This window comes from Oryx dammah, unplaced genomic scaffold (assembly GCF_014754425.2).
Source record: "Oryx dammah isolate SB20612 unplaced genomic scaffold, SCBI_Odam_1.1 HiC_scaffold_14, whole genome shotgun sequence".
In the NCBI taxonomy this organism is placed as follows: Eukaryota; Metazoa; Chordata; class Mammalia; order Artiodactyla; family Bovidae; genus Oryx; species Oryx dammah.
In genome coordinates this window covers 34,609,854-34,626,295 of record NW_024070198.1, presented here as the reverse complement: position 1 = coordinate 34,626,295, position 16,442 = coordinate 34,609,854, and the positions used below count along the sequence as shown (strand labels likewise).

The window sequence follows — 16,442 nt, the reverse complement described above, 5'->3', positions numbered from 1 at the left end:
CTCAGACAACAAAAAAAAACTTCTTTAATAAAATATATTTTCCACAAGAGGCTCATCTTTCTTAATTTTCTTCCCTATAGTAAACATACATTGAAGTGAAAGAAAAAATAATTACCTGTACACTGTCCTCCATTGGTTGGATCTCCATAATAACCTGGCATGCAGTCTTGACACTGCTTTCCTGTGGTAAGATTTTTACACTGTTCGCACACATTATTATTGATGCAAGTGCTATGTCCATTACACTGGCAAGCTAAAGAAAATAGTAAAAAAAAAAAAAAAAAAAGGTTGATAATATCTACATAACAATATCAAGTATAACTGCCATAAAGACAAAGAATTTATTTTACAAATCTGAATGACAGCAAAGTACAAATGGCATTTCCCAAGTGTTTTTTCTTTCTTTTTTTTTTTTAATTAATTAATTTATTTATTTTTAATTTTTACTTTACAATTCTGTATTGGTTTTGGCATAGATTGACATGAATCCACCACAGGTGTACATGCGTTCCCAAACATGAACCCCCCTCCTACCCCCCTCCCCACAACATCTCTCTGGGTCATCCCCGCGCGTCAGCCCCAAGCGTGTCAGCCCCAAGCGTGTCATGGGACAAATTCTGCCTATGATCTGTAAAACATAATGGCTAAAAATTAAAGTGAAACAGAAAAGTTATCACTAAGGAATGAAAAGTCAAAGTGTTATTCGCTCAGTCATTCGATTCTTCTCAACCCCAGGGACTGTAGCCCACCAGGCCCCTCTGTCCATGGAATTCTCTAGGCAAGACAATGGAGTGGGTAGCCATTCTCTTCTCCAGGAAATCTTCCCAAACCAGGGATCAAACCTGGGTCTCCCAAACTGCACGCACATTCTTTACCATCTGAGCCACCAGCAGGGAATACATTTTAACATAGTCCTTAAAGATGCATGTGACTATTATGTCTATTAAGTTAACACAAGAATAAATAACATAGCTCTGATAAAGATGCTAAAATGTATCAACTGTCCTTAGGTATAATAAAAAAGGATCAATAAACACAGAAAATACATTACTGTAAAATTTAACATAGTACTTTTAAATTAATTTGCGTAAATGTTATCTTCTTTGGCAAGAAAAGCTTCAAGGCTTACTAGAAATTTTACTTGAAATGTGAACTAAAACAAAGAAATCTGAAGCACGAGATATTTTATATCTTCATATGAGATCTAATATATTTTCATATTAATATTACAATAGAATTTTAAAATTTCAGATGGGAAGTAAAGTTTATATATGAAAGCTCCTATTTATTGTCTATTGGAGGCATAATATTAACTTACTTTGGTAACTTTTTGTAGAAATATCATTATCATTTTCATCATCATTACAACTACGCATTTAATTAGCGCCCTCACCTCAAACCAGGAAAGCCACTATTAAATCGATTGCAATAGTCTGTGCTGTGATCTATTCTGCTTTGTCAGTTCACATACTGCATCAGTTTTCTTAAATATTGTAACTACTACCCCACTGCAAGATAGAACACCAAGTGGTATACATGAATTACATAATTTAATCCTCACAACAATTTCGTATAGAAGGTACTATTCTCAGGGTTGTTTCCAAGCTCAAGAAGCCGAGATTAAGCAACACATCTAATCAGTGGCAGCAGCAAATGCACAATCAGGATGTATGAGTCAAAGATCAAATATTAAATTTCATACATAGTCGATGCAGAAAATTTGAAAGTAAGAGGAAAAATCCCAAGAGACTAGGTCATCAACATGAGTTAACATCAAAGGGTAAAGAAAAAAGTAAAAAAATAAATACCTATGTCTTACAGAAATTTTCAGAGGCATAATTCTACTATAACATAGTATAAAAATGGCATGCAGCCATCAGGAAAAAATGTACAATAATCTTACTCCTAATAAAACTGAAAGAATTACAATATAGTTTTCAAACTTTATATTATAAAACAGCTAGGAGAAAATTTAATAACAAGAAAAACATTCATAATAAAGTAAGTAAAATAAGAACTCAAACATTGTATCTAAGTGAAGTGAAGTGAAAGTTGCTCAGTTATGGCTGACTCTTTGTGACCCCAAGGACTATACAGTCCATGGAATTCTCCAGGCAAGAATACTGGAGTGGGTAACCTTTCCCTTCTCCAGGGGATCTTCCCAACCCAGGGACTGAACTCAGGTCTCCTGCATTGCAGGTGGATTCTGTACCAGTTGAGCCACAAGGGAAGCCCAAGAATACTGGATTCAGCAGCCAACCCTTCTCCAGGGGATCTTTCTGACCCATATCTAGAATGACCACAATTATGTTTTGAAATGTATAAATACACCCATGGAAAATGGTAGTTATCTTTAGTAATATTTTTCTACATCATCAATTTTCTTTATGGAGAACTTTAGTAAGATTTTTCTACATCATCAATTTTCTACCATAAATTCATATTACTATTATAATAAGAAAAATAATGATAAGAACTTTAATTTTTTTTAATTGTGCTTAAAATTTTAAGTCATTTTTTATAGAAAATTTTATGTAAGGCCACTAGGATTGATTCACTCAGGTTAAAAACAAAATTTATTCAGTTCTTACTACATGTAAAGTATTATCTGAAAAAGTCAGAATAAGATATAGGTTACTACAAGTATTTTTATGAAAGCCCTGGCTACATTTTTTTCATCAGAAACATAAATGCCTTAACTTCTGAATAAAATTACTAAATTAGTAATCTCACCTAATATCCTCCTCAAAGATTACCAATGAAATAATAAGAAAACTTGCTAGCAACAATGGGAATTGTATGATGTTGTTGTAGTTGCTCTCTGTTGTGCCCTACTCTATGTGACCCCATGGACTGCAGCACACCAGGCTTCCCTGTCCTTCACCATTTCCCAGAGCTTGCTCAAACTCATGTCCATTGACTTGGTGATGGCCATCCAACCATCTCGTCCTCTGTCATCCGCTTCTTATCCTTCCTTCAGTCTTTCCCAGCATCAGGGTCTTTTCTAATGATTTGGCTCTTCACATCAGGCGGCCAAAGTATTGGAGCTTCCGCTTCAGCATGAGTCCTTCCAATGAATACTCAGGACTGATTTCCTTTAGGATTAACTGGTTGGATCTCCTTGCAGTCCAAGGGACTCTCAAGAGTCTTCTCCAACACCACAGTTCAAAAGCATCAGTTCTTCAGAGCTCAGCTTTCTTTATAGTCCAACTCTCATATCCATATATGACTACTAGAAAAACTATAGGTTTGACTAGATGGACTTTTATTGGCAAAGTGATGTCTCCGCTTTTTAATACACTGTCTGGGTTTGTCATAGTTTTTTCCCCAAAGAGCAAGCATCTGTTAATTTAGTAGCTACAGTCACCATCTGTAGTGATTTTTGAGTCCAAGAAAATAAAGTTTGTCACTGTTTCCACTATTTTTTCATCTATTTGCCATGAAGTGATGGGATCAAATGCCATGATCTTAGTTTTTTGAATGCTGAGTTTTAAACTAGTTTTTTCACTCTCCTCTTTTATCAAGAGGTTCTTTCGTTCCTCTTCAGTTTCTGCCATAAGAGTGCTGTCATCTGCATATTATCTGAGGTTATTGATATTACTCCCAGCAATCTTGATTTCAGTTTGTGCTTCATCCAGTATGGCATTTTGCAATAATAAGTTAAACAAGCAGAGTGACAATATACAGCCTTGACGTAATCCTTTCCCAATTTGGAACCAGTCTGTTGTTTATCTGGTTCTAACTGTTGCTTCTTGACTGGCATATGTGTTTCTAGGAGGCAGGTAAGGTGATCTGGTATTCCCATCGCTTTAAGAATTTTCCACAGTTTGTTGTGACCCATACAGTCAAAGGCTTTAGTGTAGTCAATGAAGCAGAAGTAGCTGTTACCCTGGAATTCTCTTGCTTTTTCTATGATCCAACAGATGTTGGGATGACAACTACATAAATAAAACTAGAAAGTAGCAACCTAGTATATCTCTTGGAATTAAAGGACAACTTCTGGCATAATGCCACTCAACTGTAACCTTCCTAAAAGTGAGAAGTTCTGAAGGCAGCTCTGGGTTATGGCGCAATCAAGAAGCATATCATTGGTATGCCTCCATATTGCTACTAGAATGTGATACAGCAAAGTCTAAGGTTCCAAGTAATGAATATACCATACAGAAGGCTGATATAATTTAGACCTAACTGCTACAAAATTTTCCAGAAAAAAAAAATATATGGTCATTTTTGCAGTTTGTAACTAGTATGGCAGCAACGGCAAAGAAGGCATGTGATAGAGAGCAGGATCCAGGAGTAACGACTGTATCAAACATACAAGAAAAGGATATACCACAAAACCTAGGAGGATGCTCTATTCTCCAATACCATTGGCTTGTTGGATCAAAAGGTAATGTAAGCTTGTACCTAACAGTTCTTCCAGGATTCACTGTTACTTGAACAGTTCTAATAACAATTTGGTTCTGTAACATGAGTAAAACTAAAGAGAAGTCATCCATATTGTTTTGTTTAAATTTTAAAACTAGTCCAGATGGCTCTTCACTTATATACATACAAACAGAAAAAAAACTGAAAATAGAACATAATGAAAAATACAACATTTGATATGCAAATAAAATACATAGTTTTGAAAAATATGTGTTCTCTAAAACAGATGTAAGACATTAAAAAATATATGCTTGGCATTCTCAATAAAATTCAAAAAACTACACACAGAAAGTCAAGACTGAAATTTACTCAAAACTTTTTTTTCAAAACATAGCCCTTTAAAAGAAAAGGGAATTATCATTGCTAAAAATAAAATGGATTCAAAAGAAAAATGTTAAAGAGAAGCTTGAGCTAGTGACAGAACCTTACTATACATGGAACTAGACAAGCAAGAGCTAGTGGGTTTGGGTTTCAAAACCCAGAGGACCAGAAGATATAATCTCTGGCATACTTAAGAGATAACCTGAACCATATTTATAATGCTTAAAGCCTTCAAGTGTAGCCTCTCTCTGTGTAAAAGGTACTAAAATACATCAAAGCCCAAAGAAGCAGAAAAGAACATTAAGTCCACTGGCATATTGTACAGAAGACAAAAGTCACTTATGAGAGCCTGTGCCGATCAGATGGGTTGGGTTGAAATTCATTGTCTATATGGTAGAGAAACCTCAACATGAAACAACAGTATTAAAACCTGCTCTGTAAATAAGAAAAGCCTCATGCATCTTGCAAAAGCAGATATAAATGGCCTCCTGAAATATTTCTTCAACTCAGGTCACACAAGTATGTCAGGCTCTGCAGACCATGGAACCTCTTCACAACTACCATTGTGGCCTTTGTAGTACAAAAGTAACCACATACAATATACAGACAATTGATAATAGCTCTAATCCAGTAAAACTGTATTCATAAAAATAGGCAATCAACAGGTTTGGCCATCAGACCTTGGTCTGCAAATCTTTGATACAGAAAAAAAAAAAAAACCACTTACTGAATTAAACCTCAAAATGAAAAATTATAAGATGCATAAAGGAGAGTCAGGAAAAAGAAGGGAGATAATAAAAATGAGAACTGACACCCTAAGAATTTGAGTAAAAGCACAGGTACAAGACAATAAAAGTATTCAAAACAAAAGCAAAAAAACTGAGAAAACCAAGTTTAAGGAAGTAAAGGTGGGTATTACTAGATTACAGTCTCATCAAAAAGAAAATATCAAAAAAATATAAAAATTATAAAAAATAACTAATGGAAGTGATAAAAATAGAACAATAACTGAAATGAAGGACTTCCCTGATGGTCCAATGGTTAAGGCCCCATACTTCCACTGCAGGGGGCAGAGGTTCAATCCCTGGTTGGGGAACTAAGATTCTGCATGCCTTGCAGTGTGGCTAAAAGAAACAAAAAGTAAAACAAAATTCTACAAATACTGGGGGCGGGGGAAGCATTACAAAAACTGAAATGAAAATATACTACAGAGAGGGATTCAACAGTAAATCTGAACTGTCAGAAGAATTAGAAAATGTGAAGAGAGATCAATAGAAACCATGTCAGCTGAAGGACAGAGAAAACAAAATGAAGAAAAATGAACAAAGCCTCAGTTAATTGTGGGAAACCATGAAAAGCGCCAATCTATATGTAATGGGAATGTTGGGGGATAGGAAAGAGACAAAGAAGGCTAAAATTTACTTAAAGAAATAATTCCTTAAAAGTCACCAAATTTGATAAAAATATTAATCTACACATCCAATAAGCCTGAATATTCACTGGAAGGACTGATGCTGAAGCTGACACTCCAATACTTTGGCCACCTGATGCAAAGAACTAACTGACTCATTTGAAAAGACCCTGATGCGGGGAAAGACTGAAGGTGGGAGGAGAAGGGGATGACAGAGGATGAGGTGGTTGGATGGCATCACCGACTCGATGGACATGAGTTTGAGTGAACTCGGGGAGTTGGTGATGGACAGGGAGGCCAGGTGTGCTGCAGTCCATGGGGTCACAGAGTCATATACCACTGAGCAACAGAACTGAACCAAGAAGCCTAATGAACTTTAACTACAATATATATGAAGAGATTGACAAATACATTTTAATAACAGTGATGAAAGGCAAAGACAAGTAAAAAATCTTGAAAGCAGCAGGAGAAAATATTACTTCTCACTTACAAAAATCCCAGTAAGATTAATAACTAACTTTTAATCAAGAAAAATGGAGGTCAGTAGGCATTAGAATAATATATTCAAAGTTCTCAAAAAAAACACATGGTCAACCAAAAATTTTCTACCAACAAAACCACTTTTCAAAAATTAAAGTGGTTTTTTGTATTTCCATACAAATCTTGAAATTATTTGTTCTAGTTCTGTGAAAAATATCGCCGGTATCTTGATAGGGATTGCATTGAATTTGTACCACTTCACACCAGTCAGAATGTCTGCGATCCAAAAATCTGCAAGCAATAAATGCTGGAGAGGGTGTGGAGAGAAGGGAACCCTCCTACACTGTTGGTGGGAATGCAAACTAGTACAGCCACTATGGAGAACAGTGTGGAGATTCCTTAAAAAGTTGCAAATAGAACTGCCTTATAACCCAGCAATCCCACTGCTGGGCATACACATGGAGGAAACCAGAATTGAAAGAGACACATGTACCCCAATGTTCATCGCAGCACTGTTTATAATAGCCAGGACATGGAAACAACCTAGATGTCCATCAGCAGATGAATGGATAAGAAAGCTGTGGTACATAGACACAATGGAGTATTACTCAGCCGTTAAAAAGAATACATTCGAATCAGTTCTGATGAGATGGATGAAACTGGAGCCGATTATACAGAGTGAAGTAAGCCAGAAAGAAAAACACCAATACAGCATACTAACACATATATATGGAATTTAGAAAGATGGCAATGATGACCCTGTATGCAGGACAGCAAAAAAGACACAGATGGGTATAGCGGACTTTTGGACTCAGTGGGAGAGGGAGAGGGTGAGATGATTTGGGAGAATGACATTGAAACATGTATAATATCATGTAAGAATCGAATTGCCAGTCTATGTCCGATGTAGGATATGGCACGCTTGGGGCTGGTACGCGGGGATGACCCAGAGAGATGTTGTGGGGAGGGGGGTGGGAGGGGGGTTCATGTTTGGGAACGCATGTACACCCGTGGTGGATTCATGTCAATGTATGCCAAAACCAATACAGAAATGTAAAGTAAAAAAAATAAATTATATTAAAAAAAAAATAAATAAATAAATCTCCTTACCTACAAAAAAAAAATAAATAAAAAATAAGTTAAAAAAAAAATTAAAGTGGAACATTCACAGATAAACAAAATTGAGAGAATTCACTGCCAGGAGATATAACTTACAAGAAATACTAAAGCAAGCTCTTTAAGGAGAAAGCATGTGATACCAGACAGTAATTTAACTCCACAAAATAAAACAAAGAGCACCAATAACATATCTGTCATTTATAAAAGAAGGTAAAAACGTATATTTTGTCTCCTTTCTTCTTTTACCTGATTTTTACAGGTTGCATTTTAAATGATATAAGGGTAAAATTATTGGGCCTATAAAACATAAAATGTAAAGTACTTCCCAGTAACAGCACAGAGGAAATACATGGGGAAAAAAATCTATATTGGTCTAAGGATATAATGTGGTATTACTAGATGGTAACACAGATTCACAGGAACAAATGAAAAAAACTAGAAACTGTAAATACAAAGATTAACGAAAGCTAAAAGTAAATACTCATCCTTCTTTTTTCTCTCAGATTCTTTAAAAGACATGAACTTATCTAAAGTGATAACTGTAAAATGTACTCTTTGGTTTGCAACATATATCGATGTAATATGTATGACGATACCACAAAAAGAGAAGAAAGAAATTAGACCTATAAAAGTAATATCATTTTATCTCATTGGAATTATGTTAGCATAAATGAAGAATATTTTAATAAGTTAAGATATATTAAGAAAACCCTGGAGTAACCACTAAGAATATAGCTCATAAAATATAATGAAAAAGTTATTAAAAATTAAAATGCGATATTATAAAATATTTACTTACTGCAAAATAAATAAATAAATGAAAAGTGGAAGAACCAAATTCATCATATACAGGGGAAAAATAACATAAATCCAATTACATCAAAAATAACATTAAATGTGAATAGATCAAATGATTCAATCAAAAGGCAGAGAAGACAGACTAGATGAAAGACAAAGAGCTAACTATGTATCCTTTATAGGAGACACATGTAAATATTTACATACAAACAGCAACAAGAAAGTTGGGATGTTACCAGAGATGAAGAGGGACATTTTATAATGATAAAGAGGACAATCCATCAATAAGATACAGAAACTGTAAACATACATGTATCTAACAACAGAGCCTTAAACCACATGGAGCAATCACTGACAGAAATTAAAATAGAAATAGAGAATTCCACAAAAATAGTTGGAGACTTCAATACTTCACTTTCAATAGTGAATAAAAGAACTAGACAGATGATCAGCGAGGGATTAGAAGACTTAGAAAACGCTATAAACCAATTGGACCAAATAGAAATAAATTTAAAAATCCATTTAACAACAGAATATACTTCATTATCAATTACACATAAAAAACCTCATCAGGTCTTAAATGTCAATACATTTAAAAGGACTGAAGTAATATAAAGTATGTTCTCTAACTACAACTGAATGAAATTAGAAATCTATGGAAAAACCACAAATTATGGAAATTAAGCTACACATTTCTAAGTAACAAATGGATCAAAAACAATCATAGGAAACTTAAAAATTACTTTCAGGTAAACTAAAATAAAGCATAACATACCAAAAATCTTACAAGATGCGGCCAAAAGACTGTTCAGCAAGAGATTTATATTGTAAAAGCCTTCATTCAAAAACAAAAAAGGTCTCATATCAACCTAACTTTGCACCTTAATAAACTAAAAACTTAATAGAAAACTAAACTGAAAGCAAGCAGAAGAAAGGAAATTAATAAAAATCACAGTGAAAATAAATAAAATGCAGAGTAGGAAAAGAATAAAGAAAATCAATAAAGCCAAATACAAACTGTTACTTGCCATGTGCAACAAAATCAACAAAGCTTTAGCTAGACTAACAAAGAAATTTAAGAAGACACATTATTAAAATCAGTAACGAAAGATGAGACATACCACTGATAAAGACTGGGAAAAAAGACTGTAGGGAAACACTATGAGCAGCTGCATGTCAATAAAGCAGATAACCTAGATGAAAGGGGGAGATTCCTAGGAAGATACTACCAAGAAAATATGCATAGGCTATAACAGTAAGGAGACTGAGTTAGAAATCAACAAAGTGCCAGGAAAGAGTAGCCCAAAAGCAGGAGGCTTAAATCAGTAATTCTACCAAACTCTTTAAGGAGAATTAACAATTAGTCACAAACATTTCCAAAACACGGAGGCAAAGCGAACTTAACAAACTAGGAACAGCAGGCAATTGTTTAACCTGATAGAGGACATGTATAAAAACTTCATAGCTAACGTCATATTTAATGGTGAAAGACTGACAGCTTTCTTTTTAAGGTCAGGACCAAGACAAAATTGTCCTCACTTGTCACTTCTAACAGCAATGTACTAGAGGTTCTGGACAGGGCAATTAGGCAAGAAAAAGGAAAAAAAAAAAAAAAAAAGCAACCAGATTTAAAAAAAAGAAAACTAAATTTGCTTGCACATGACATAATCTCGCATATAGAAAACTAAGAAATCTATAAAAATTATTTAATCTACTAATGTCCTCAACGTTACAGGTCATTTACAGAGAAATCAGTTTCATTGTACAGATATACATTTACAATGAAAAATTTGAAAATGAAGTTAAGAAAACTACAAAATATCATTGAAAAAAGTTAGTGAAAAGGCATCTGTATTCATGAATTAAAAGACTTCATATTAGGATAGCAATTCATCCTAACTGATCTGCATATTTAATGCAAATTCCAAAAGATTTCTTTTTTATAGGAATGAATACCAGGTCCTAAAATTCATAGTGAGAAACAGAAGCCCAAAACTAGGGAAAAAAGTCTTGATAACAACAGAGTTAAAGGTACTGACACTTCCCAATTTCAAAACTTATTTCAATCAAACCATGTATCATTGTCATAAGGATAGACATGTAGATCATGAAATAGAATTAGATACAGAAATAATACCATACATCTATGGCCTATTGATATTCAACAAAGGTGTCAACAAGTTTAAACGGGGAAATAAGAGTCTTTTCAACAAATGGTGCTGGGACAGCTTGATATTCACATACAGAAGGATGAATTTGGACCCACACTTCACAACATATAAAAATTAACTAAAAATGATCAAAAACTTAAGAACTAAAATTATAAAAATGTTAGAAGAAAATATAGATACAAATCTTCATGATTTTGGATTACGTGACAGTTTCTTAGATATAACATCAAAAGCTTAAGTAACTAACAGAAAAAGATATTCTAGACACCATCAAAATGAAAAATTTAAAAAAACTGTGTCTCAAATGACACCATCAAGAAAGTGAAGACACAACCCACAAAATAGGGGGAAATATCTGAGAATCATATGTCTTATAAGGATCTCATACTCAGAACATATAAATAACTCTTACAATTCTACAATTTAAAAAACAACTTAATTTTTTAAGTGGACAAATGATTTAAACAGACATTTCCCATAGAAAGAACATGAGTAGCCATTAAGCAAATGAAAAGAACATCATAAGTCATAAGAGAAATATGAAACAAAACCACAATGAGCTACCACTTCACATCAAGTAGGAGGATAATAAAGAAAATCATGAATAACCAGTATTGGTGAAGAGAGTTATTAGATCCAATACACACTGCTGGCTATAACATAAAATGATGCAATAGCTCTGGAAAAAGTCTGGCAATTCCTTAAAAGGTTAAATATACATGTACCATTTACCAAAAACATCAACTCCTAGATAAATACCAAAGAGAAAACATGTTCACACAAAAACTTACATACAAACATTCATAGCAGCAATATTCATAACAGCAAAAGAGTGGAAATAAGCTGAGGATCCATAAACCAATGAGGTATAAATATGTGGTATGCAATTTAATATTGAAAGTGAAGTGAAAGTATCAGACGCTCAGTTGTATCCAACTCTCGGAGACCCCATGAACTGTAGCCCACCAGGCTCCTCTGTTCATGCGATTTGCCAGGTAAGACTACTGGAGTGGATTGCCATTTCCTTCTCCAGAATTTAATATTACTCAGTCATAAAAAAGATGTAAAGATATACGCCACAGCATGGATAAACCTCAAAAATGTATGCTAAGTGAAAGAAGTCAGATACTAAAAGATATATGACTGCGTTTAAATGAAATGTCCAGAATAGACATATACACAGAGAAAAGAAAGTAGATTAGTCATTTTCAGGTATCAGAGGGGAAAATGAATAGAAAGTGACTGGTAAAGGGTATGGAATTTTGTTTGGGGGTAATTGAAGTGCTCTGGAATTATATGATGGTGATAGTTGCACACCCACTAGCCATACTAAAATCCATGGAATTGTACACTTTAAAATGAAAGATTGTATGTGTCAATAAACAAAACAGAACTAATTAGATGAGAAGAAAAATAATTCACCCTAATTCTTGCCATCTCTGTATGTACACCATCGATAATATTACTTTATCCTTGCTCTCACTGAAAAAGTACAATTTCTTCCCACTTTCTGAACATGGATTGGCATCAAGACTTTTTCAGAACAGTAGACTGTAGAAGTGATGGTATGGAAATTTTGAGCTTAGGCCTCAAGAGGAAAATATACTCTGCTCTCTCTTTGTCAGAGTTCTATTTTAAAAATACCATGTAGAGCAGCCCAGTCTACCGGAGGATAACAGACCAAATACAGCAGAGAACAATCATTTGTAGCTGAGGACTCCGAGATCAATCATTCAGTTCAGACTACCAGATATGTGAGTAAAGAATTCTGAGATCACCCAAAATCAGTAAAGCGGCCAGATATCTTGAACCACAAGAGAAAAATCAGGATTGTCTGGCAGAACTGCCTAGCAGAATTCAGGAAAACAGATGATATAGAATCATGAATAAAACTGTTTTAATATAGAAATCCTGAAGTGTTCTGTTAAATAATGATAATTAAAACATAGTTCTAAGAGAAAATTGGAAAAATGTGAAGAAAGAATAAGCGAATTGAAATACTGATCAAGGAAGATACAAGGATGTAAAATACAGACAAGACAGTAAGAAAAGACGGGGACATGGTGAAAAAGCCTAACATGAGTGAAGCAAAGCCTTCAAATAGGATAGATGCAATATCTGAAGAGAATGGCAGAAAAGTTTACAAACGTGATGAGAAACATCTACAGAGCAAACAGACGCCGTATTTTCAAAAAGGAAACTAATACTTAGGCATGTCATGTATTTTAAAAAGTCAGAGGGAAGAGAAAGACATGCTGCTTTCAAAAGAGAAACAAAAAACCTGATAAAGGATTCTTAAGAGAAAGTAGAAGCCGGAAGAATAGGAAATTAAATCTTCTAATTACTAAAAAAATATATCCATCAACATAGAATGCTATTACCAGTAAAAATATCCTTCAAATATGGACACACAATAAAAAATTTTTCAGATGTATGAAAGCAACTTATAGCCACAATTTAGAAACACACCATTTTAAAATGTTACATAAAATTTATCAAGCTAAAGAAATGTTACAGCAAAAAAAAAAAAATTCAGATCAATAGGAAACAGCGAAGTTCACAGAAAATGGTCAATACATGGGTAAACAAAAAGATTTTTTATTACTATGATTTCCTTATGAGAAAATTATCCTTTTAAAGTAAAAAAAAATAATGTATTATGTGGTTAATAATATATACAGGAGTATAATATATGGCAATAATTACACAAAGGACAGGAAAAGAACAAATGGATTACACTTTTGTAATATTCTTACCTTATACATGGAGTAGTATAATACTGATTCAAGGTAGACTGTGATAAGATAAAGATGACTATTACAATCACTACAGCAGTCACTAAAAAAAACACAAAAGAGGTATAGCTAAAAATCCAATAAAGTGATAAAAGTGGACTTTAAAAACACTCAATTAATCTAAAAAAGGCAAAAGGAAGAACAAACACAGAGAAAAATAAAGGAAATTTTAAAAACCAATACTCTGAGGGTAGAACTAAACTCAATAATACCAACATTACATTAAATCTAAATGGACTATACAATTTGATAAAAGACAGAGACTATCAGAATAGGTTTTAAAAACAAAAAAGCAAGTAGTGTATGCTATTTACAAGAAATTCATTGTAAATAAAAACACTAGAAGATTTCCACTTCTTCCCATGGAGGATTAATCACTGTGAGAATTGACCTCTACTGTAAACCATAAGGAAACTAAACAAAATCTATGAAATGACTACTTTCAAATATAATAGGCAGTTCAGGAATGGCATCCTTGAGGAAAAAGAAAACAAAACATGACTGCCTTGACTTGCTACCCGGAGGCAGATTTGAGGCTACAGTTCAGGGATGGAACCCCAAACCCACACATAGTTGAGGATAAAGATCAAAGTTCAGGGAGGCCATGGTTCCAGACTTTGTGAGGCAAATATTAGAGAACAGAGAGCTGCACTCAGCAATCTGCAAATGGGTGCCCTTGAATCTTTGGTTGAATAATGACCATAATGTGAAATTCTGTAAAGCTGGAGAAAGAACCATCAGAAAACAGTATGTTAAAACAATGCCAAGAACTCATATAGGATTGGAAATAGCTTGTATTCCCACTAGTCAGAGTGAAGAGACCTCTTAATACAAAGGGCCTCATATAGAGACCACGGAGGGCACTGTCTTAGTAGTGGGAATAAATTAGTACTGAACTTAGGGCTGCTATGTACAGGCCTTGACAAATCTTAAAAACAATCTTCAAAGTAACATAACTTCATAGCAGAATAAAATCCGACACACTAAAAGAAATAAAGCTGAATAACATATAAAAAAAATCACAATGTCCAGAAAATACCATCAAAAATAATCATCCTGGAAATTTTGATCCATGATCAGTAAATACACACACACACACACACACACACACACACACACCCCAATAGAAACAGAGAAAACAGCATACCAGTTGGGATGAGTAGAGAAGGATTTTTAAAACAGCTATTTAAAGTATGCTTCATATACTCAAGAATACAAAGTAAAATATGAAAATGAGGAGAGAAACAGAAAACATAAAATGACTAAAATTCAATTTATAAAGATTAAAAATATATACAAAATTAAAAATAAATGTAGTAAGACAAGAATAGTCTTTCCAACAAATGGTGTTGGGACACTCAGACAGTCATGTACAAAAGAAGTAAATTGGGTCCCTATCTTATCCTACAGACAGTTAACTCAAAACAGATCAAAGACCTAAATGTAAGAGATAAAACTACACATCTAAAAAGAAAATAGAGATGAAAATTTTTGGAATCCTTTATTACACATGATTTCACAGGCATGAAAGCAACAGCACAAGAAAGAAAAGAAAAAACATCATTAAAATTTAAAACTTGTGCTTCAAGGACACTATCAAGAAAGTGAAAAGATAACTGACAGAATGGGAGAAGATACTTGCAAATCAATCTTTGGTAAGGGACTTATTATATTCAGAATATATAAAGAAGCTTTACAGTCCAATAATAAAAAGACAAATATACCCCAATTAAACAATGGGCAAAGAATCTGACGGACATTTCTCAAAAGAAGAAATATTGGTAGCTAATAAACACATAAAAAGATGTTCAACATCATTAGTCACCAAATAACTGCAAATCAAAACCACAGTGAGATACCACTTCACACCCACAATGATGACTATAATCAAAACAATATGAAACAAGCAGTGTGTGCAAGGATGTAGAATAATTGCAACCCTCATGCCTTGCTGGTGGAAATGTAAAATAATATAGCAGCTTTCAGTCGAGTGGTTCTTCCAAAGGGTAAACACAGTTACCATTTGACCCAGATATCCCATTCCCAGTGTAATGAAAATATGTCCACACATAAACTTGTACATAGTATTCAAGAAGCATATTTTAAAAACCAAAAATCAGAAACACTCAGAAGTCCACCAAATAGCGAATGAATAAATAAAACATGGCATATTCACATAATGGAATATTATTTGGTAATAAAGAGAAGTGAAGTACTGATATAGGCCACAACATAGATAAACCTTGAAATCATCATGCCAGTATGAAAGAAGCCAGTCAAAAAAACTACAACTAATTTATTAAGATGATCAGAATAGGCAATCCATAGCTGACAAGGGTAGGCAGGGTGAACAGGTAGTGACTGCTAGGAAGTACAAGATCTCTCTGGGAGATGATAAAATGTTTTTAAACTGATTGTAGTGATGGTTGCAAAAGTCTGTGAATATGCTAAAATCCACTGAGTTCCACACTATAAATGGGCAAACTGTAGTAAGGTATGCTGGTTAGTCTTATGCATCAATGAACGCAGGTGGAAATACCTCAGTTATTTAATCAAATGCTAATGGCCTCGTCCTGGGTGTGGTAGCTCGTGTTCAGTCACTGTGTCCGACTCTCTGAGACCCCATGAACTGTAGCCTGCCAGGCTTCTCTGTCCATGGAGTTTTTCAGGCAAGAATACTGGAGGGGGTTGCCATTTCCTACTCCAGGGGATCTTCCCAACCCAGGGATCGAACCTGCATCTCCTGCACTGGCAGGCAGATTCTGTACCACTGTGCCCCCTGGGAAGTCCTGAGCGTGGTAGGGACCTGCACATATGATGGGACAGTCACTGACTGATGACTAGGTTATGTCACATGGCCCAGCTGGCTTTGAGAAAGGGAGATCATGCTGAATGGACTCAGTCAGTTTATCCCTCAAA

The 16,442-nt window shown here is 34.3% G+C and overlaps 1 protein-coding gene across 1 annotated transcript in view; it reads right to left on the bottom strand.

Annotated features, from left to right (window-relative positions):
• Positions 1–16,442, bottom strand: part of ATRNL1 (attractin like 1) — a 794,298-nt gene that overhangs the window by 571,697 nt on the left and 206,159 nt on the right. The window contains exon 19 of the mRNA XM_040255081.1: positions 116–253. Within this exon, the coding sequence (XP_040111015.1) occupies positions 116–253 (138 nt within the window). The remainder of the gene's footprint in view (positions 1–115; positions 254–16,442) is intronic.